This window comes from Myotis nattereri (assembly GCF_964212035.1).
Source record: "Myotis nattereri genome assembly, chromosome: 1".
In the NCBI taxonomy this organism is placed as follows: Eukaryota; Metazoa; Chordata; class Mammalia; order Chiroptera; family Vespertilionidae; genus Myotis; species Myotis nattereri.
In genome coordinates this window covers 2,902,335-2,926,452 of record NC_138075.1, presented here as the reverse complement: position 1 = coordinate 2,926,452, position 24,118 = coordinate 2,902,335, and the positions used below count along the sequence as shown (strand labels likewise).

The following is a 24,118-nucleotide window of genomic DNA, read 5'->3' as shown; positions in this document are numbered from 1 at the left end:
GTTGATGTTTCTATCTCTCTCTCTTTCTTAAAATCAATAAAAATATATTTTATACAAATTTATTCAGCTTTTATGAAGCACCTATAATGTGCCCGACAGTAAAGATAACAGAGGTCTCAAGAAGCTCAGCCTAACAAGGGAGACAGAAGAGAATGATTGCTGTTATCATGGTTATTAAGTATGTACCAGGCACGTAATATGTGCCGTTTGTAATCCTCACAGAAACCTGGGTGCACAAGCAGGCGCATCCCCCCATTTTCCAACAGGGGTTGGTAAAGCTGAATTCATCGTCACTCAGTGGCAGAGTGGCTGAGAGGGGTTCCGACTCGCCTGGGTGTAGTCTGAGAGGTGGACTCAGATCCCAGGCAATGCTGGGCTCTAGCACAAGTCACTTCACCCCTCTTGTAAACAAAGTAGAACATCTTATCTCACAGGGTTATTTTGTATATTACAATGAGATCTTACTGATCCCAAAGCCACTAATAATAATTACAGTAGATTCCCCCTTATCCACAGGTTCACTGTGGTCCAAAAATATTAAATGAAAAAATACCAAAAATCAACAATGAATACGTTTTAAATTGCATGCCATTCTGAGTAGTGTGATGAATCCTGCTCTGTCCTGCTCTGTCCTGCCCGGGACGTGAATCACACCTGTGTCCCGCGTATCCACGCTGTGTGTGCTCCCAGCTGGTTAGTCACTTAGTCGCCGTTTCAGCGACCAGATTGATTATCAGAGAGAGGGACACACACACACACACACACACACACACACACATAGGGTACACGTTCATGTAACTTTTTATGACAGTGTATGCTACAATTGTTCTATTTTATTATTATTCTTGTCAACTTCTTACTGCCCCTAATTTACAAATTAAACTTTTTTTTTTTTTGCATTTCAATCACTTTATTGAAATGTATATCCCTTAGTACTAATATATAATGGTAGTTGGTTAGGTTACCTCTGCAAACTCAGAATTAACATGGGTGTAATTAAAATATTGAAATGTTTGTCATAGGTATGTAAGTATAGGAAAAAACAGTATATAGAGGTTTCGGTACCTTGCGCAGTTTCAGGCATCCACTAGGGGTCTTGGAACGAGTCCCCGTGAATAAGGGGGACTCCAGTACTGCCAGTACTGAGTCTTCCTTACAATGGCATTGTTCTTTCCACAACAGCAGGTGTCTCTGTGCAAACCATTAATGATGCGTCTAAGCCAGGGGTGGGCAAACTTTTTGACTCAAGGGCCACAATGCGTTCTTAAACTGGACCGGAGGGCCAGAACAAAAGCATGGATGGAGTGTTTGTGTGAACTAATATAAATTCAAAGTAAACATCATTACATAAAAGGGTACGGTCTTTTTTTTTTTTTTTTTTTTAGTTTTATTCATTTCCAACGGGCCGGATCCGGCCTGCGGGCCATAGTTTACCCACGGCTGGTCTAAGCTGTGAGAGAGGGTGGTCCTCAGTGGTACTGAGGAGGGTGCATTGTAACCTGGACTGTGAGAGTCAGAGCAGACTTTCCAAAGATGGTGCTCTTTGGGCTGTCCTGAAAAATCAGTAGGAGTTGGCTGGTGGGAAAAGATAGGAAGGGATATTGCAGCGAGAAAGAGGTGTAAGGGGAAAGATGTGGGAAAAAAATGTGGAATTACCATGTGGGGATAGGTGAATCCTGAGAATGGGACATGGGATAGACCCGTAGCCTGGTCAGATTGTGCAGGGCCTTGGATTCAAAGTAAACTTTTTATTTTAAAACTAGTGGCCTGGTGCACATATTCGTGCACATTTAAAGGAAAATAATTAGAAGAAATCTATATATACTAGTATTTAAGACTCTAATATGCAAATAGACTGAACAGCAGAACAACTGAACAACCAAGCAACTGGTCGCTATGATGTGTGCTGACCACCAGGGGACGCGTGCAGAACATGGTGGGCATCAACAGCAGGTGGCAGAGCGCGGAACATGGCGGGCGTTGGCCGCGGCAGGATGATAGCACATGTGAGCAAGGGCGCCAGACCAAGGTGGGGTGCCAGTCACTGTCATTGGGGCGAGCCTCTGGTGGTTACTGCAAATTGTTTGCTCCCATACATTGTGGTCCCACCAGGCGCTCGCACCTGCTGCTGGCGCCAGAGCTGCCACTCGCACCTGCTTCAGGAGCCTGGCACCAGCCCCGGTTGCTTGACGCTCTCAGCAGGTGCGAGCAGCGGCTGCCGACCCCATTACCCCTCAGGGCTTCTCCACCTCTCCCTGCTCCTGAGAGATGATCAGGGTCGGCAGCTGCCTCTTGCACCCACTGCCGGCGACGGCCCCACTTGCACCTGCTGCCGGCTCTGGAGCCGCCACTTGCACCCACTGCTGGCGCTGGCCCTGCTTGTACCTGCAGCCGGCACTGGATCTGCTGCTCATATTCACTGCCAGTGCCTGGCGCCAGTCCCGATCACTTGGCGCCATCAGTGGGTGCGAGCGGCGGCTGCCGGCCCCAATCACCCCTGAGGGCTTCTCCACCTTCCCCTGCTCCTGAGGGATGATCAGCCACTCCCAGCTGCTGAAGGCATTGGCCCCAATCACTCTGGGCTGGCACCGTCAGGGCGTGGGAGCAGCGGTAGCAGGAGCAGTGCTGCTAGCACACAGGACCAGGGGCTGCAGCGGGAGGGCCCGGGTGGGGGCGCAGAGGATGGGCTGAGACCCGCCCCTGTGCCCACTGCAGCCTCATGGCCCACAATTCCTTTCAAGGTGCAGGAATTCATGCACTGGGCCCCTAGTATTTTAATATTGCTATTTCCCACTTCTCTGTAATGGATGCTGGTCACCGTCTGCGGGGCGATTGGGCTCCTGGCCTGCTCCCTCAGTGCCTGGGAGCTGGGCGGCAGCCCTGCTGCCCCTGGTTGCTGTGTGCAGGGCAGTTGGTGGGGCGATCAGGCCTCACTCGCATCTGCCTTGGCATGGTGCCGCCCACTCACCTGCTCCATCATCCCGCTACATTCCCGCTCTCTTCAGGGCCCATCGGGGCCAGCAGTGCCTCCACTGCCGCCCGCTGCCAGCGCCGCGTCGCTGACGTCCTCCATGTTCCATGCTGCCCCCTGATGGTTAGTGCACTCATAGCGAGCGGTCGAACTCCGGGTCAAGGGGACAATTTGCATATTAGGCTTTTATTATATTGGATAGTTTTAGACTTGCAGAAGTTACAAAGATAGTACAGAGAATTCCCATACAACCCACACCGTGTTCCCCTCTGATTAATGTCTTACATTAGTATGGTACATTTGTTAGTTGATGAACCAATATTGGTTCAGTGTTATTACCTGGAACCATACTTTATTCAGATTTCCTTAGTGTTTCCTTGATGTCCTTTTTCTGTCCCAGGATCCCATCCACGATTCACATTACATGTGGCTGTCATGTCTCATCAGGCAACTCTTGGCTGTGACAGACAGTTCCTTATAACCTCCCTTGTTTTTGATGACTCAGCGGTTTTGAGGAGTATGCGTCAGGGTTTTTGTAAAATGTTCCTCAGTTGGGACCTGATGCTTTCTGATTATTAGACTGAGGGTTTGGGGAGGGAGACCTCAGAGTGCCGTGATGCCCTTCTCATCACCCTCGGGGCAGGTGCTGTTGCCGTGGGGCAGTCACGGTCAGTGTAGGCTGGCACCACAGTGTTTGTTGGGTCTCCTCACCCCACCCACTCAAGTTCACATCTAAAGTTCATCTTTCAGCTTTAGAACAGTTCAGCTATGATCCTACTACCCAGAGCTACATGTTGTTAGTTATTGTCCAGAACTTTAGTTTTGTTCTTTTTCAAAACTCCTTAAATTGGACATGTGTTTTTAAAAAAAATAAATATTTTTATTGATTTCAGGGAGGAAGGGAAAGGGAGAGAAAGAGATAGAAACATCAATGATGAAAGAGAATTATTGATGCTGCCTCCTGCATGCCCCACACTGAGGATCGAGCCACAACCTGGGCATGTGCCCTGCCTGGGATTCAAATCGTGACCTCCTGGTTCATAGGTCAACACCCAACCACTGCGCCCCACTGGCCGGGCTGGACGTGATTTTATTTTTTATAGGTAGTGCTTACGAAATCTTGTTTACTTACTTTCATTTTTCTTTTTGAGTATCAACCTTCCTTTCAGGATGTTTTTCCTGAGCATGTTCTTTAGTGCACGTAAAGTCTCCATAAGTGTCCATGTGAAATGTCCCATGTTGCCCATGTTTCTGCACGTTTTGCAGGGTACATGCTAAGATTTCCTCTCAGTCGATAAAGATAGTATTCCGCTATCTCTGGCTTCTATTGCTGGTGATTTGTCTTTTATTTGGAGGTGATATTTTTCTCTCAGGCTTTAAAAATTTATATCAACCTTTACTCTAAAGGCCTTTAATGTATCTATATCTATATCTATATCTATATCTATATCTATATCTATCTGTCTGTCTATCTATATCAATCATATATATATGATTGCATGGAAGTTCCAGTTCCCCCACAGTATCGCTACACCTTAGTGTTGTCAGACTTTTTTATTTTAATTTGCAATCCAAATGAAAAAATTTTTTAAAATATATTTTATTGATTTTTTACAGAGAAGAAGGGAGAGGGGCAGAGAGTTAGAAACATCAATGAGAGAGATCGATCAGCTGCCTCCTGCACACCCCCCACTGGGGATGTGCCCGCAGTCAAGGTACATGTCCTTGACCGGAATCGAACCTGGGACCCTTGAGTCTGCAGGCCGACGCTCTATCCACTGAGCCAAACCGGTTCAGCCCAAATGAAAATTTTAAATAATTTTCAACTACAGTTGACGTACAATATTATATTACTTTTGGGTATATATATACAACCTTTATATAATTTACAAAGTGATCACCCCAATAAGTCTAGTACCCACCTGACACCATCCTATCTAATAAAAGAGAAACATGGTAATTAGCATACGACTGCTACCCTTCACATTGGCTAATCAGGGTGATATGCAAATTAACTGCCAGCCAAGATGGCAGCCAGCAGCCAGGCAGCTTAAAGCGAACATGAGGCTTACTTGCTTCAGTGACGGAGGACTCCAACGTTCCCCGCCTGCCGCTGCAGGCCTCTGAGCTGCAACTCTCAGCAACTATGTTACAAATATAGAAGCTAAACAAAACCCCAGAAACCTGCTTTAGTCCACCGGGCTTCAGCCAGAAGGATCGCAACATTGTTTCAAATACAGAAGGTAAACAAAGGCCAGAAACCTGCTTTCAGCAGCAGAGGCCTAAGAGCTGGAGCCAAGCCTCAAAGCTAAAGCTGGCCCAGAATTAAAAAAAAGAAAAAGAAAAAAAGGAGCGGTTGGGAGCTTCAGTCACCCACCAGCCTGAAAACAGCCCTCAGCCCCTCACCCAGACTGGCCAGGCACCCCAGTGGGGACCCCCACCCTGAAGGGTGTTTGACCAGCTGCAAACAGCCATCATCCCCTCACCCAGGCTGGCCAGGCACCCCAGTGGGGACCCCCACCCTGATCCAGGACACCCTTCAGGGCAAACCAGCCAGCCCCACCCATGCACCAGGCCTCTATCCTATATAGTAAAAGGGTAATATGCCTCCCAGCACCGGGATCAGCGGAGACGCGAAGCCTCCCGGCACCGGGATCAGTGTGACAGGGGGCAGCGCCCAAACCCCCTGATCGCCCTGCAGCTCTGTGTGTAATGGCGGGGCCATAACCTCCCTATCCGCCCTGCTCTGTTCGTGACAGAGGAAGGCATCCCAACCCCCTGATCAGCCCTGCTCTGTGCCTGATAGCGGGGAGCTCCCCAACCCTCTGATCACCCTGCGGCTCTGTGTATGACAGGGTGCGGCGCCCCAACCCCCTGATCGCCCTGCTCTGTGTGTGACGGGGCAGCGCCCCAACCCCCTGATCGGCCCTGCTCTGTGTGTGACGGGTTAGAGCCATAACCTCCCCATCGGCCCTGCCCTGAGTGTGAGAGTGGCAGCGCCCCAACCCCCTGATCAGCCCTGCTTTGTGGGTGATAGAGGGCGGCGCCCCAACCCCCACCCCACCGGCCCTGCTCTGTGTGTGATGGGGTAGAGCCATAACCTCCCCATCGGTCCTGCCCTGAGTATGACAGTGGCGGCGCCCAACCCCCTAATCCGCCCTGCTCTGTGTGTGACAGGAGGTGGTGCCCCAACTCCCCTATCGGCCCTACTCTGTGAGTGACAGGGGGGAGCTCCTCAACCACCCGATTGGCCCTGCTCTGTGAGTGACAGGGGGCGGCGCCCCAACTCCCCAATCGGCCCTGCTCTGGGCCTGACCAGGGGCTGCACCTAGGGATTGGGCCTGCCCTCTGCCACCCGGGAGCAGGCCTAAGCCAGCAGGTCGTTATCTCCTGAGGGGTCCCAGACTGCGAGAGGGCACAGGCCGGGCTGAGGGACCCCCTCTCTCCCCCGAGTGCACAAATTTTTGTGCACCGGGCCTCTAGTCTATAATAATAAAAGGGTAGTACGCTCCAGACATCCTTCCGGACAAAGCCGGGTCCGGAGCAAAGCTGCCTGGGTCCCGGGTGCCTGCCGGTGGCCAGGAGCGAAGCCTGGGCCCTGGATCCCAGAGGAAAACCGGTGCCTGCAGCTCGGGGAAGGAAGGCCTACTCTTGCACAAATTTTCGTGCATCGGGCCTCTAGTAGTTATTATAATATGATAGACTATATTCCCTGTGCTGTACTTTACCTCCCTGTGGCTGTTTTTATAACTGGCAATTTGTACTTCTTAATCTCTTCCCATTTTTCACACTCCCAAACCCCCTTCCATGTTGCAACCATCAAAATGGTCTCTGTATCTATGAGTTCGTTTCTTTTTTTTCCCCTCAAATATATTTTACTAATTTTTTATAGAGAGGAAGGGAGAGGGATAGAGAGTTAGAAACATCGATGAGAGAGAAGCATCGATCAGCTGCCTCCTGCACACCCCCTACTGGGGATGTGCCTGCAACCAAGGTACATGCCCTTGACTGGAATCAAACCTGGGACCCTTCAGTCCCCAGCCCGACGCTCTACCCAGTGAGCCAAACCGGCTAGGGCTATGAGTTTGTTTCTTTATTTTCTTTTGTAGATACCACATATGAGCACCATCATATGGTATTTCTCTTTCTCTGTCTGACTTATTTCATTTAGCATAATACACTCTGGGTCTATTTCTGTTGTTACAAATGGCAAGATTTCCTTCTTTCTTATGGTACCTGTAAACCTGTGGGCCTATTGTTTTGTATCACAGATTTTTAAGAATTTGAATGTACTTCAGAAGTTTCCTTTCAAGTTAAATCTTTTTAATAAGTTATTCTTTAATAAAATTTTTGAAGGAATCTTTGGATTCCTGCTGTCAAGCCACCCAAAAGTTACGCTGGCAGAGAAGAGTGAGGGTAGGCTAAGCACACTGAAAGGATTCGTGTTTTAAGAGGATCTTGGAGCAGCTCCCCTTTTGGATGTCCCATGTCTGAAAACAGCATCCTCGTGTACAGCGCTTTAAGCCGTGGGCGCTGAGCCAGTCTGAGTTCATTTCTGACTACGTCCTTCCAGCTGAGTGACCTGTTTAGTTTCTTTACCTAACAGTATGAGATAATAATGACACCTCCTTGTTAAATAAGTAATAACGTAAGAAAAGACTTAGAAATGTTTCCGGGGACTTCAGAGCCTGCTCCACGCCCCCATCACCCTGTGGTGGTGGCGAGTATGCAGGCTCCATTGGCGGATTTCAGTCCAGGGTGGGTGATGGCATCAGGGTCTGAGCTTAGAAGATCAGAGCCTGTTGTTGATCATTGCTTCACATGTCTGTTAAATTACAATAAGCATTCTCTCTTTTTTTTTCTACCAAGCCAAATTAGCAAGACGCAGTCAAGAACGAGACAATCTTGGCATGCTGGTCTGGTCGCCCAATCAGAATCTATCAGAAGCAAAACGTAAGTTTTAAAGCACCTTTATTTTTCACCATCTTTCTTAATGCAAAGTTTTAAATAAGTTTTGTAGCTGAAAGTCCCTACGTATATGACAGTTCTCTTACATTTTTAAAATAATTTCAAGAGTTTGAAAGTATATATCTTTACTGTGGCCTGTCATGATGATTGAAAGATTTCTAACCTGTGGTTTCACAATCTGCTTTTTTCAAAATGCTGTACAAGCTAATACTGAAGTAACGAGGAGGAAAGGCCTAGAGGGGAGGGAACATCATAATGCAATGTGTACCTCCGTCAGCTGGGAGCTTACAGGGTTATAAAGATGAAGAGTTGAACAGGTTTCTAATTTGAAAGATTACAAAGGTCAAATGTGAGATTTTGGAACGGGCATCGTAATACAAGACTTAAGCCTAGCTAGAAGTAAAACTTTGGAATTGGCTGCTTATTTCATGTGTTTAAAATCTGACTAGGATGAATATTCTGGGCTACTTTGGATTTGTGTTGGAGCGGGGGCAGGTAGGGACCTAAAGCTATTAGTAATATTAGTTGTATTTTCAGAGTTTGCTTTTTCAAATTTTTTGTCCCTTTTGCTCAAATGATACCATTCAAAAATAATTTTATATCTGATATATTACCATACCTTTGCCATTTTCAAAGTTTTTATTTTCTTCATAACTTAAAAGAGAGAAGAAAAACTAAATTTCCACCCTAGTTGGTTTGGCTCAGGGGATAGGGCGTCAGCCTGTGGACTAAAGGGTACTTGGTTCGATTCCTGATCAGGGCACATGCCTGGGTTGCAGGCTTGAGCCCCAGTAGGGGGCATGCAGGAGGCAGCCATTCAGTGATTCTCTCTCATCATTGATATTTCTATCTCTCTTTCCTTCTCCCTTCCTTTCTGAAATAAATAAAAAAATATATTAAAACAAAAAGAAAAACTGAATTTCCTTTGAGAATTTTTTAGTGGGGGTCTGGATGGAATTAATGGGAACTTGGAAATCACATGCAAAATTTTTCTGGAGAAATGGCATTGGATTTTCAAAAGGGTCTTTGACCAATAAAAAAGGCTAATAGTCAATTTTATAAAACAGGAGAGGGCTTTAAAAAGCAATCAGTGGTGAATGCTCATCAGAAAACTGTTAAGCTGTGAGCAGAGGCTGGACTCTTAGGCTTTGACGAGGGTTTCCCACATTATGTTCTGCATCATTAAATTGTGTGAACACTGTACTGCCATGCAGTGTGACGATATTGCATGTTAAATGCCCCCCTCTTGTACTCAGGATCTGTGTTAGCATGTAAGATGCAAAGAGCTCTTATGGTAAAGACACATGTTTAATTTTGGTCAAGAAGGATCCTTTTTGGTATAATATCCTCCCTGGAACATGGGAAACTGAAACTGCTCTTACTAATGTTAAATTTAGCAATAATAATCTATAATAATAAAAGTATAATATGCTAATTACACTGGACAGCTGAACAACCTTTTGGATGTCCTTCCAGATGAAGCAATGGTGGTGGGGGCCAAGGCAGAGGCAGTTAGGGGGCGATCAGGCAGGCAGGCAGAGTGGTTAGTGGCGATCAGTCAGGCAGGCAGGCGAGTGGTTAGGAGCCAGTGGTCCCTGATTGTGAGAGAGTGTAGGCCGGGCTGACAGACAGCCCCCCCTGCCCTGCATGAATTTCGTGCAGTGAACATCTAGTCAGTCAGTCTCTCCCTCCCTCTCTCTCTCTCTCTCTCTCTAAATATATATATATATATATATATATATATATATATATACAGGAGGCCCGGTGCACAAAAATTTGTGCACTCGGGGGGGAGGGGGGAGGGTCCCTCAGCCCGGCCTGTGCCCTCTCGCAGTCTGGGACCCCTCAGGAGATAACGACCTGCTGGCTTAGGCCTGCTCCCGGGTGGCAGAGGGCAGGCCCAATCCCTAGGTGCAGCCCCTGGTCAGGCCCAGAGCAGGGCCGATTGGGGAGTTGGGGCGCCGCCCCCTGTCACTCACAGAGCAGGGCCAATCGGGTGGTTGAGGAGCTCCCCCCTGTCACTCACAGAGTAGGGCCGATAGGGGAGTTGGGGCACCACCCCCGTCACACACAGAGCAGGGCGGATTAGGGGGTTGGGCGCCGTCACTGTCACACTCAGGGCAGGACCAATGGGGAGGTTATGGCTCTACCCCATCACACACAGAGCAGGGCCGGTGGGGTGGGGGTTGGGGCACCGCACCCTGTCACACACACAGCCGCAGGGTGATCAGGGGGTTGGGACGCCTACCCCTGTCATGAACAGAGCAGGGCGGATAGGGAGGTTGTGGCCCCGCCCCCTGTCACACACAGAGCCGCAGGGCGATCAGGGGGTTTGGGCGCTGCCCCCTGTCACACTGATCCCGGTGCCGGGAGGCCTCGAGGCTCCACTGATCCCGGTGCTGGGAGGCATATTACCCTTTTACTATATAGGATAGAGGCTTGGTGCATGGGTGGGGCTGGCTGGTTTGCCCTGAAGGGTGTCCTGGATCAGGGTGGGGGTCCCCACTGGGGTGCCTGGCCAGCCTGGGTGAGGGGATGATGGCTGTTTGCAGCTGGTCACACACCCTACAGGGTGGGGGTCCCCACTGGGGTGCCTGGCCAGTCTGGGTGAGGGGCTGAGGGCTGTTTTCAGGCTGGTGGGTGACTGAAGCTCCCAACCGCTCCTTTTTTTCTTTTTCTTTTTTTTAATTCTGGGCCAGCTTTAGCTTTGAGGCTTGGCTCCAGCTCTTAGGCCTCCGCTGCTGAAAGCAGGTTTCTGGCCTTTGTTTACCTTCTGTATTTGAAACAATGTTGCGATCCTTCTGGCTGAAGCCCGGTGGACTAAAGCAGGTTTCTGGGGTTTTGTTTAGCTTCTATATTTGTAACATAGTTGCTGAGAGTTGCAGCTCAGAGGCCTGCAGTGGCAGGCGGGGAACGTTGGAGTCCTCCGTCACTGAAGCAAGTAAGCCTCATGTTCGCTTTAAGCTGCCTGGCTGCTGGCTGCCATCTTGGCTGGCAGTTAATTTGCATATCACCCTGATTAGCCAATGTGAAGGGTAGCAGTTGTATGCTAATTACCATGTTTCTCTTTTATTAGATATGATATATATGCCTAAGTGACTGGTTGTTATGACATGCGCTGACCACCAGGGGCCAGATGTTTAAGGCAGGAGCTGCCCCCAACCTGTAGGCGCCCTGATCGCCAATGGGGCCTGCCGGCCAACCTCCTGGTCCCTCCCCCCGGCTGGCAAGTCCCAATCGCCCGATTGGAACCGGGCCCTGGGCTGTGACAGGGAACCAGGGGTGGGTGGAGGCAGATGCGGGCAGAGAGGCGGGGAACTGCGCAGTGGCAGCACACGTATGGGTGACGGAAGGAGGAGGCGGAGAGGCAGGGAACCTGATCGGCCCTGTTCGCCAGCCAGGCCTAGGGACCCCCCTGTGTAGGAATTTCGTGCACTGTCCTTCTAGTCTCAGTATAATCTGCTTGTAAGAGTCCCTGGATTTTGCCTTTATCAGATTGCTGCTTGATGGGTTTGTAATGGAGAACAGAGCAGCAGAAAGTGTGTTGGCATTCCTGATGCCTTCACTGTGGGGAGGACCTAAAGTACTCCCTCTCTTTTTGAGCACTTGTAGTAACTTACAAAAGCACCCGGTTCCATTTTTGAACATGTTCTTTCTACCAGAGAGCTTGAAAAGCTGCTGTCTGAGTGCTCTGTTTTCTTGAACTCTGCTGACTAACCTGCTCCCTAACATCTCTGAGATGTTGTTTCCTACCACGTTGGCCATCCCACTGCAAGTTAAACCCTAAGGGTTATTAGATAGTTTGATTTTCGGGTCTCTTTTTATCTCCGTTGCCCTCCTGGATATATTGTATTTGATGACAGTGCCCATCTTTTTCTTTTTACACATATATTTATTGATTTCAGAGAGGAAGGGAGGCATGCCCCCCACTGGAGATTGAGCCCGCAACCCAGGCATGTACCCTTGACTGGAATGGAACCTGGGACCCTTCAGTCCACAGGCTGACGCTCTATCCACTGAACAAAACCAGCCAGGATGACATTGCCCATCTTAAATTACGGTGCCCAGAACTGAATATTAAGAATAGTTGGGGGACGCGGGGAGAAGTGGGCTCCCAATCCGGTTTCAGATGGTTTTCCCACTGCCCCCCATTGTGGGTCCCAGCAGCTTAGGCAGCTGGGGTGGCTGGAGAAGTGGCAGCAGCCAGTCATCCCAGGTTCTCAAAGGTCCTAGGCAGCCTCAGTTCTCAGGCCCTCAGCTGCATGCCACCCCCATGGTGCCCAAGAGGAAGGTCAGCTCCCCCTATAGGCAGCAAAGGAGGAGGTCAGCAAGGCTGTCAGCCAAACCTCCTCCTGCAGAAAAAAAAAAAAAAAAATGGGAATGAAGCCAAAAAAGGTGGCAGGAAAGGATGAATCTGCAGACAAAAAAGTGTATATGGAAGGGAAAGAGGAGCAAAGGGAAACCAGGCCAAGTGGCTGACCAGGACCCTAAAGATCTGCCTACAGAAAATGGAGAAACTGAAGAGGAGGAGAGGCCAGTGTCGGGCGAAGCAGGAGAGAAAGAAGCCAAGTCTGATTAATACCACAAACCATGTCTTCTCTGTAGTCCCTGTCGCCCTTCTTGCACAATCCAGAGGAAGATTGTTGTTGTTGATCCTCACCCGAGCACATTTTTTTCATTGATTTTCAGGGAGAGTGGAAGAGAGAGGGAAGGACAGAGAGAAACATCAATGGGAGAGAAACACACCGATTGGTTGTCTCCTGCATGCCCCCAAACAGATCCTGGGCTGGGGAGGAGCCTGCAACCAAGGTACATGCCTTTGACCGGAATTGAACCCGAGACCCTTTGGTCCGAAGGGCAACGCTTCATCCACTGAGCCAAACCGTCCAGGGCTAGAGGAAGATTTTTTTATCAACTATTTTACAAATGCAAGTTTTTTTAGTAGCTGTAGAAACACCTTTAAGAAGGAGGAAATTGTACCTCATCCCAAATTTTAAAGTGTAAATGCTTTCTTTTAAAGAGTGAAATAATTTTCTGGTTGTTAATTTTTTGGTACAATCAGAAAATAGTGGGATATTGAATATGTGAGGTTTTGTCTTGAGTGTCAGCCAAACATTATGTAGATGGGGGTAGTTCTTATATCCTATCATACAAGGCATACTAAGGCAATTTGGAGTCAGTCATGCATATGTCTTGAATATTTTAAATTACTTGCATCCCATGCTTTTGGCAGAATTGTTTCCTAAAGAAAACCACTCCTTCATCTTGACTCTCCCTGTCAGAAACTTGGGCGCTAACAGACGGTAGATGGGGAGCCTGTCCAGCTTTGCTGGTTCCACCCCTTGGTTCGTGTTCTAAACGCATCTCGAGAGTTGAGTTCACAAGCTCCAGTCCTCTCTGTATTTCAGCCACAATCCTGTTATTACAGCTCACGGCTGTCAGTGCCTCCTGCTGCGGGTTCCCTGTCAGCATCTTTGGAGCCAGAGTTTGATTTTAATATTATCTTATGCAGAAGAAAATACAGAATATGAAAAGTTAATAGATTTTTAAAACAATGGTATTGGCTACAGTGAAATTTAGCTTTAACATAAGCCCTTTCTGTAATGGTTAAAACTTTAAAAACCAATTTAAAAGTATTATTTGTATATTTTGTTGAAAGTTCAGAAGACACAGAAAAGAATAAAGAAACCATTCACTCAGTATTTCATTATCCAGAGATAATTGTTAAGCATCTTGGGGTGTTTTTGTAACCCTTATCCCTCTCTGCATCCTATCTAATAAAGAGGGGATATGCTAATTGACCATCATGCCGTCGCAAATATGGCGGCACCCACAGCCAATAAGGAGGGAATATGCTAATTGACTGCCACACCCTCAAAGATGGTGGCGCCCAGTTCCCTCAGCCCCCCAGCTGCCTAGGGCCGGCACGAGGTGCAGGTAACCAGGGCCAGTCTAGCTTGCGCTGCCAGCAGTGGCAGCAGCAGAGGTGTGGTGGGGCGTCACCTTCCCCTGATCGACGGGTCACCTCCCGCCCCTTAGGGCTCCCGGACTATGAGAGGGGGCAGGCCAGGCTGAGGGACCACCCCCCTCCAGTGCATGAATTTTCATGTACCAGGCCTCTAGTATTTGTATAAGTGAGGTGATGGCATGTCTGTCCATGTAGGTGTATACAGTGAGCCTTCACTTAACATCATCAATAGGTTCTTGGCAACTGCGACTTTAAGCGAAAAACAGAGTATAACAAAACCAGCCGAAACCGGTTTGGCTCAGTGGATAGAGCGTCGGCCTGCGGACTGAAGGGTCCCGGGTTCGATTCCGGTCAGGGGCATGTACCTGGGTTGCGGGCACATCCCCAGTGGGAGATGTGCAGGAGGCAGCTGATCGATGTTTCTCTCTCATCGATGTTTCTAACTCTCTATCTCTCTCCCTTCCTCTCTGTAAAAAACCAATAAAATATATTTAAAAAAAAAATTTAAAAAAAAAAAAAAAAAAAAAAAAACCAGTTGTACCCCAGGATAGTTGATAGAACAAGAGTTAAGTTATTGTACCAAACTTCTAAATGAAGACCCAAAACATTCCTTTTAAAAAATATATATATTTTTTTGCCCCAATCGGTTTGGCTCAGTGGATAGAGCATCAGCCTGTGGACTGAAGGGTCCCAGGTTTGATTCCAGTCAAGGGCATGTACCTTGGTTGGAAACACATCCCCAGTAGGGAGTGTGCAGGAGGCAGCTGATCGATGTTTCTCTCTCATCGATGTTTCTAACTCTTATCCCTCTCTTTCTCTGTAAAAAAATCAATAAAATATATTAAATATGTGTGTGTGTGTGTGTGTGTGTGTGTGTATATATATATATATATTTATATTGATTTCAGAGAGGAAGGGAAGGGAAAGAGAGATAGAAACATCAGTGACGAGAGAGAACCATTGATTGGCTGCCTCCTGCATGCCCCCTGCTATGTGCCCTGACTGGAACAAACTGTGACCTCCTGGTTCATAGGTCGATGCTTAATCACTGAGGCATACTGGCCAGGCAAAACATTAATATTAGACATTGAAATAAATGTGAGTTACACAGACATCTAAGAATGATGAATAAAAACAAATTAGATAATGATTTTCCAACCCACTGATTCCAGTTCAGTGGCTGGACCCTCTCCTGGCTGCTCAGGGTGCAAGGTGGGACCACCCTAGACATCCTCCCATCTAAGGTGACCTCACAACCACTAACACATTCCCACTGGGACTGTGTAGACATGCCATTCACTTCCTGTGCATGGCCCTGGTCAGGAATCAATTATTGCCTGCCCCTTGCCCCCCATCAACGTTGTAACAAAATGATGTTATTCCAGGACCTGCTGTATATGTGTGCACTGTCTTCTGAACACTGACTTCAGCATTTCCCATGTTGTGAATCTCTTGTACACATTTTTTAAAAATTGATTTCAGAGAGGAAGGGAGACGGGGGGAGAGAGAAATATCAATGATGAGAATCATTGATCGGCTGCCTCTTGCACACCCCCTACTGGGGATCGAGCCTACAACCTGGGCCTGTGCCCTTGACTAAAATCGAACCCGGGACCCTTCAGTCTGCAGGCCGACACTCTATCCACTGAGCCAAACCAGCTAGGGCTCTTGTACACATTTTAATCGCTGTGGGCTCTTCTGTCATGGCATATCAGTGTACTTAATCATTCTTCTCTGGAATAGTTAGGTTGCTTCTAATTTGTTGCTTTTGTAAAAGAAGGCTGTAGCGAAAAGCTGAATGATAGAGCTTTGTCCTCTTATTTCATTTTATTTTTTCTGTTTTTAGTATTTGCTTAGGCTGTATCCCTAGGAATGGAATGTGGGTTGACGGGAATTTATTTATCTGCTGAAGTGTGAGTGTGGTTCCTGTCAGCAGGTGCCGATTTGTGGAGTTTTGGGAATCATACTCCTTGATTAATAGTCTAATCATAGGCCTCAAGATGTGATTATAGTGTTAATGCAAACAGCACCAATAATTTCTCTGCCATCTGTCTTTCCCCCCGATATATAGGCAGAAAAGAAGTCTTTTTTATTTTGAAAGAATGTGAAAGCGTTGGTTGTCCATTGCTGGTTCTGATTCTGCGGGGAAATGGGGTAATTTGGAGCTTGCGTAGATTTCTAAACGAGGTCCCTGTGCAAGTCCTATATTTGTTTCTTCTCATGTAGCTGCTGAAGTTCTGCCTCTTAGGGTTACTGCAAGTTCGCACAGTTACATGGTGGTCATAAAAGTAAATGCTATTGTAGTGATATCAGGCAATACAGAACATGTAATGTAGACAGCTAAAGCCCTCTTATAGTTACTATTTATAATAGACTAGAGGCCCGGTGCACAAAAATTTGTGCACTCGGGGGGAGGGGGGTCCCTCAGCTCGGCCTGTGCCCTCTCGCAGTCTGGGACCCCTCGGGAGATAACGACCTGCTGTCTTAGGTCTGCTCCCGGGTGGCAGAGGGCAGGCCCAATCCCTAGGTGCAGCCCCTGGTCAGGCTCAGAGCAGGGCCGATTGGGGAGTTGGGGCGCCGCCCCCTGTCATGCACAGAGCAGGGCGATCCGGAGGTTGTGATGCCACCTTCAGTCAGGCTCAGGGTAGGGCCGATTGGGGGGTTGGGGAACTGTCCCCTGTCACACTCAGGGCAGGGCCGATGGGGAGGTTATGGCTCTACCCCGTCACACACAGAGCAGGGCCCGTGGGGCGGGGCGGGGGGGGGGGGAGGTTGTTGCGCCACACCCTGTCACACACAGAGCCGCAGGGCGATCAGAGTGTTGGGGAGCTCCCCCCTATCAGGCACAGAGCAGGGCTGATCAGGGGGTTGGGGCGCCTTCCCCTGTCATGAACAGAGCAGGGCGGATAGGGAGGTTGTGGCCCCGCCCCGTGTCACACACAGAGCCGCAGGGCGATCAGGGGGTTTGGGCGCTGCCCCCTGTCACACTGATCCCGGTGCCGGGAGGCCTCGTGGCTCCACTGATCCGTGCTGGGAGGCATATTACCCTTTTACTATATAGGGTAGAGGCCTGGTGCACGGGTGGGTGCCGGCTGGTTTGCCCTGAAGGGTGTCCTGGATCAGGGTGGGGGTCCCCACTGGGGTGCCTGGCCAGCCTGGGTGAGGGGGTGATGGCTGTTTGCAGCTGGTCACACACCCTTCAGGGTGGGGGTCCCCACTGGGGTGCCTGGCCAGTCTGGGTGAGGGGCTGAGGGCTGTTTTCAGGTTGGGGGTGACTGAAGCTCCCAAACGCTCCTTTTTTTCTTTTTCTTTTTTTTTTTTTGTTCTGGGCCAGCTTTAGCTTTGAGGCTTGGCTCCAGCTCTTAGGCCTCCACTGCTGAAAGTAGGTTTCTGGCCTTTGCTTACAATGTTGTGATCCTGCTGGTTGAAGCCTGGCGGACTAAAGCAGGTTTCTGGGGTTTTGTTTAGCTTCTATATTTGTAATATAGTTGCTTAGAGTTGCAGCTCAGAGGCCTGCAGCGGCAGGTGGGGAACGTTGGAGTCCTCCGTCACTGAAGCAAGCAAGCCTCATGTTAGTTTCAAGCAGCCTGGCTGCCGGCCGCCATCTTGGCTGGCAGTTCATTTGCATATCTTGCAGATTAGCCAATGGGAAGGGTAGCGGTCGTACGTCAATTACCATGTTTCTCTTTTATTAGGTAGGATATGCTTTTGCTAATATTTTAAGACTTTTTGTGACAAAATATGAGCTGTTCAGCAATTTGTTCTTATCAGTATATGTGGGACTTGGCAATTTGTTCTTATCAGTATATGTGGGACTTGGTTCTGTCTCAATAAATGCACCTAATTTTTAATAGGTATAGGTGTATCATAACTTAGTCTTTTATTATTTTTTTAAACAAAATTCCCTATTGGTGGATATTTGAAATCTTTTAGATCCTTTTTAAAACTCTTTTTAAAAAGCTGTACGGTAGTGAACATTCTTATTTCTTTAAGATAAATTCCTAGTTCTAGGACAAAGAGCAAATATATTATTCTTATATTTCTTCTTTTTTTAAAAAAATAGATTTAATTTTTAGAGCAGTTTTAGGCTCACAGTCAAATTGAGCATAAAGTAGAGATTTCCCACATACCCTGGTCCCCACACAGGCATAGCCTCCCCATGATGGGCGTCCGTCACCCGCGTGGCACATCACTTAAAGTCAGTGACCTACACTCATAAATCATTATCACCCAAAGGCTGTAGTGACATTAGGGTTCACTCTCGTGTTGTATATTCTATAAGGTTTTTGTTGTTGTTTTGAATTTTTATAAGAATTTAGTTAAGCCAAACTGACTATATCATGGGGAGCAAGATCTCAAAGGCTGCCCTATAAGTTTTGACAAATGTACGCCAGGTACCCATCATTGTAGCTCCTGAGTCCTCTGTGCGCTGCCTCTGCAGACCTCCCTGGCAGCCACTGCTCTTTTACTGTCTCCATCATTTTGCCTTTTCCAGAATTCCATATAGTTGGAATCATACAGTATGTATAACCTTTTTCAGATTGGCTGCTTTGACTTAGTAATAATGTACATTTGAGATTCTTCCATGTCTTTTTAGCTCATGTTTATAGCTCATTTTCTTTTAGTGCTGTACAATATTCCACTGTCTGGATATACCACAGCTTATCTATTCAAGGGCAAATATGAATAAAGCTGCTGTAAACATCTGTGTGCAGGTTTTTATGTGGACAAAAGTTTTCAACTCTTTGGACAGATGCCTAGGAACAGGAGTGCTGGGCTGTCTGGTAAGAGTACATTTTGTTCTGTGAGAAGCTGCCAACTGTCCTCCGAAGGGGCTGCTCCATGCCTTCCCTGCTTCGCGCCCTCACCAGCGGCTGACGTTAGTGTTTGGGCCACTCTAATAGGTGTGTGGCTTATTTCCTTCTAAACTAGAAAAGAATGCATGCACACTTAAATATTCCACGTCTCCCAAGTTAGCTGCTGTTATGTTAAATTTCTGGGTGTCTGTTAATTTCTATGAACATATCTTGGTGTGTGTTTTTATGTCACATTAGAGGCCTGGTGCTTGAAAATTCATGCACTGGAGGGGGTGTCCCTCAGCCCGGTCTGCCCCCTCTCACAGTCCAGGAGCTCTCAGGGGCGGGAGTCGACCCGGCGATCAGGGGAAGGTGACGCCCCATCACACCTCTGCTGCTGCCACTGCTGGCAGTGCAAGCTAGACCAGCCCTGGTTACCTGAGCCTCTGGTGGCCCTTGGCGGCTGGGGGGCTGAGGGGACTGGGGACTCTGGAGGCAGGCGCATGGCAAGGCCGGGCCTGCCTGGGGGCGGGCCTTGTCGTGCACTTGCCACCCTGGCAGGGCTGAGGGGACTGGGTGCTGCCATCTTGTGGCTGTGGGCACTGCCATCTTTGAAGGCGGGGCAGTTGATTAGCATATTCCCTCTTTATTGGCTGTGGCATGAGGGTCAATTAGCATACCCCCTCTATATTAGGTAGGATAATTTGGGTGTTTCATAGTTTTAAGCATTTCTGAACAGCGCTGCAGGGAATATCCTTGGAGTTCAAATGGTGCATGCATTTAAGTTTTATGGACTTTTCCATACTTTGTCTAAAGATGAGTGTGCCTATTTTCCAAAACCTCCCTAACACTGGGTAGATTATTTTCTCTAAAAATTAAAATTGTAAACACAACATAAAATTGATCATCTTACCTATTTTTAAGTGTACTGTTCACTGTTATTAAGTACATTCACATTATTGTGCAACCAGCTTCCAGAACTCCCTTCATCTTGCAAAACGGAAACTGTCCCCGAAAATAACAACTCTACGTCTGCCTCTCCCTCCAACCCCTAGGAACCACCTTTCCCCTTTGACTCAGTGAAATGGCTACTCCAGGTCCCTCATGTAAGTGGATTCATGCAGTACTTGTTTTTGTGTGACTGGCTTAGTTACTTAGCAAAATGTCCTCCAGGTTCACCCGCACTGTAATGTCTCCACGCCCTGCCTTCTTGTGGGTGAATGGTAGCCCGTTCTGTGGGAGACCACGCTTTGTCTCTCATTCATTCATCAACGGGCCCTTGGGTTGTCGTTACTTGTGGCCGCTGTGAATCGTGCAGCCGTGAACATGGGTGTGCAAACACCTCTTCAGACCCTGCTTTCAGCTCTCTTGGGCGTGCATCCAGGAGTGGGGTTGCTGGGTTTGCTAATGCTGGCTTTTTAATTTTCTGAGGGACCACCATGCTGGTTGCCACAGCGGCTGCTCCATGTTACACTCCTAACAGTGCACAAGGGTTCCAGTTCTCACATCCTGGTCAGCCCTTCCTTCCTGTTTTGTTTTGTTCTGTTTTGCTTTATAGTAGTCATCCTAGTGGGTGTGAAATGCAGCTCATTGTGGGGCATATGAATTCCTTAAAACTTTGCTGAGCTGATAAGGGAAGGATTTTCATTAATTATTATGGAGGTTGAGCATCTTTGTATTTTGACTTTTTAATTTTTCTGTAAATAGCAGTCAACCTAAACTTATTTTTTGTTTTATTGTTCTTTTAAAAATAATTTTTAGTTAAATTTATTAATCTGATCTGTGGCTTCTAGTGTACAGTCATGTGTAAGAGCAGGCCCCCCTCAATTTTATGGACATGCATACCTATGTTTCTCCTGCCCTCCCTCCTCATTCACACCGTTGTTACCTGGAACATTGAACTCTTGCCCTTCACTTACATTAAACTCATATGTACTTTGGCTTATGTCTGGACTCGGGATTTGTTTCGTTGGGGTGTTGGTTGGTTTGGTACCGTTTTATTTTCTCAGTGTTCCTGGCTCGTGTCCTTATTCTTCTAGGTGCTTCTTGGTGCATCAGGAGTGAGGGTGACAGGAAGCTTATATTCTAGTGGAGAAAGAGGGGAAAATGACTATGTAAGCAGATTTCTTCTAGTCTAACTCTTGCTTTTCAGGTGTTGAAAACAGTTCAGTCTAATGCTTCAGGTTCCACAGCTAGTTAGTAGCCAAGTTTCAGCTAGACTTCTGGTCTATAGCCCGCGTTACTACACACATCTGCCTTCCCATCCTGCTTCATTAAATAAACGGTAATTGAATACTGATAGCACACTAATTGCTTTGGGCCGTGTCTAAGATACAGCCTTTGGGGACGCCTGGAAAATGGGCCTTATGGAGACATTTCATGTAGAGGAAATGTAACTAATTTCAAGCAACGTAGAGGAGAACAATAGTTGTAAATAGCACAGTAAATGATTGTGGAGAATCACTGGAACACTGCCATGAGAGTCCGGCGCCTGGAGTGGAGGGAGGCTGAAGCCTGTGGTGGAGTCGAGTTGCACAGCGAGAGGCACTGCCAGTGTCCGCGCGTTGAGTGGACAGTTGATGCTCATGTTATTTTAGCGCCAACATCTCCTCTGCGCTTTCTGCTCTGGTGCTCCCTGGGGACCCAGCAGGAAGTGCTCCGGTCTCCTGGGTAGCACGGAGGGAAGCGGTGGAAACTGTTGACATTTAAGTAAAATATTGAGGAATGAATGAGTTCGCTGGCTGGGCAAGGGACACCAGTGCATTCTAGACACAAGAAAGACTGGCGCTTGCACAGACGTGCAGACGTGGGGAGGAAATGCACACTTCACTTTGGAGGCCGGCCTGGCTCTGACACATGTTGTCCCTGGGGAATGAGAAGCAAGGACACTGGAAAGGCAGGCAGACTTCTTACAGGGATGAGGATTTTTGAGGGATTTTAGTTAGGAGCAAAATAATTTACATTAGAAAGCTCTTGACAGCCTGTGGTTTAGAGCAGAGCTGGGGCCTGGGGACGTGGGGGGCGTGGGGAGGGGCTGGAGTTGGGGACTGGGGAGCAGTGGGAGGACTGGAGGGCCTGGGATGGAGGCTTCCCTGTGAGTAAGCCATCGTGCACTTCCCGGTGAGAATCTGCTGTTCTGAGTGGCTGTGAAGGCAGCAGTGTCAGGAGTGGTTGAACTTGCTCAAAGGAGATGAGGCCATAGGAGTGTGGGGTAGGTGCTGGCCCCGGGGCCTTTAGCAGGATCCTCCTGTCTGTTCATCAGCACTGTTCCATCCTTGATCCCACAGGGGGAGTGAGACACCTGCCAGGCACTTGGTGCTGCTCCCTCTCCGGCCCTGATGTGATGTGTGCAGCTGCCCCTGCAGGGGTGCTCCCCCCTGCTCCTCCCACCCATTCCAGGCTGCCCTCCCTCGGGGCCTCCCTGCTCCTCCCACATAATCTGCACCCTGGATGCCCACCCTGCTCTCCCCGCCCAATGGCTTTGGCAGTCTCCTCCCTCTGGGTGGCTGCTGGGCTGGGTGCAGTACCTGTCCTTCCACCCCACGGAGACCTACCTGCGGTTTGCACTCTGTGTAGAGAAGCAGTTGAGGGTTAACTAAACAAGGGATCTCAAAAGGTGTGTTTACTAGATAATCTTGTTTCTGAAATGTATTTAGAGTTAGGCCAGCTCTTAGTCACAGTCTGGTTCATTTTACCGTTTGAATGAAAAACAAAAAAAGTTTACCAAAGCAAGTGTGGTCAAATCTAATAGAAAACTGTGGCCTGAGAGAATTCTTAGCAGGGAGCTGTAGAAGAGAGAACAGGACAGGAAAGGGAATATTGAACGTGATTTGTTATTGTTTGATTCTTTTGAAGGGAGGGTTGGAAAGGGCTGACTTGGCGCTGGAGGGGAGGCCTGCGTGTCAGCCACGCTCCCTGCTGGTGGTTTCCCAAAGAAGCGCCTCCACGACTCTGCCGCAGGGGCTGCTGGGAATCAGTGAGAGGGTCGTCCTCATGGATTTACGCTTTACGTAGTTCATAGGTCGTGCCTAATGGGTGCTTTTGCACCCATTAGTTATTTAAGTGACCGATTGTATTTTGTTTTTATTTATGACAATGAGGAGAAACTGGTGCAACGGTGAGAAGCACCGGCCTCTTGAATAGGCAGGGACGGCACTCACGCGCTATGCCAGTCAGGCTGGCTCGGTGGTGGTGAACGCTGGCTGACTAGTAACTGTAGGGAAAGAAACTAGCACATGTAACATGCTAGCCACGCCGAATTTAAAATTGGTCAAAAACCAAAGGCAAATTCGAGACTTTAAAATAAGTCTACTTTCTTGGGAGTGAGACCCGCCTGAGACCTGCAGTGTACACGGAAGTCGTTCTATGTCAGCACATGTCCTTCACACGTTTCCAGGTGCACTGTGTGTGGAAGTTTCAGTTATGTAGTCAATGTAAATGCCTAAACTTTCACATGAACATGTGGTGAATGTCAGAGGTCTATTCAGAACATTCTAGTCCACTATAAATTCAAGCCAAAGACCTGGCCATTGGGCACCAGGCCCTGCATCGCCCGACCCGACCCGACCTGACTTCTGCCTCCTGGACCTCCCAGCATGCTCCCCGAGCAGGACTCCTCCCAGCCACTCCTCACCATCCTGCAGCGGCGCTCTCCGAGGCCTCCTCTCACCACACTAAAATGGCCAAGTGCTCATTCTTTCCTTCCATCCATCACCCGGCCTAGCACTGCTGCGTCTCTCCTCCGGCGAGCGCAGCGGCGGGCCCTTTGCTCAGTTCTCCGTGAGCCCTCTGTGGGCATGTGGGAGACATACCGTGACCACCTGTGCAGTGAGCGAGCAGATGGTGGGGTGGCACTCCTGGATGGAGATGGTAATACAGGCTTTGGGGCTCTGCTTTGCACCTTGGGCCATTTGGGGACCATTCCTTTGCTCAGTAAATATTTGAGCGGCTGGTTGTGTCCGGCACTGGAGGAAGACAAGACCGAGCAGCCTAGCCCCGGCCAGTGCAGCTTTGTCTCAGTGGGAACTGCTGGGGTGACTGTGAGCTCACTGCCCCCAGGGAAATGGGACTTCACATTCTCACCTGTTCGTTCTGTGACTGGAGGATGCAGGGGTTGGGGCGGGATAAGCTAACTTTGGCCTTGGTTTTCATCTCTTTATGAATAAACTAGGGGCCTGGTGCACAAATTCATGCATGGGTGGTCCTTCTGGGAGGCCTGCAGGGATGGGGCCGAAACCCGCAGTCCAACGCCACCTGCAGCTCCTACCTGCTGCTCCCGCTCCTCTCTACCCCGATCTGATCGGGAGAAGCTCGTGCCATAGCAGCACTCACCAGCCATGAGCCCTGCATCTGGCGCCCTCCCAAGGGGAGTGGCTTGCAGGATTGGGCCAAAACCGGCTCTCTGACATCCCCCAA

General features: G+C 48.6%; 1 protein-coding gene across 1 annotated transcript in view; it reads left to right on the top strand.

Moving 5' to 3' along the window:
- Positions 1-24,118, top strand: part of RCOR1 (REST corepressor 1) — a 104,499-nt gene that overhangs the window by 50,282 nt on the left and 30,099 nt on the right. Inside the window, exon 3 of the mRNA XM_081099647.1 lies at positions 7,841-7,924. Within this exon, the coding sequence (XP_080955773.1) occupies positions 7,841-7,924 (84 nt within the window). The remainder of the gene's footprint in view (positions 1-7,840; positions 7,925-24,118) is intronic.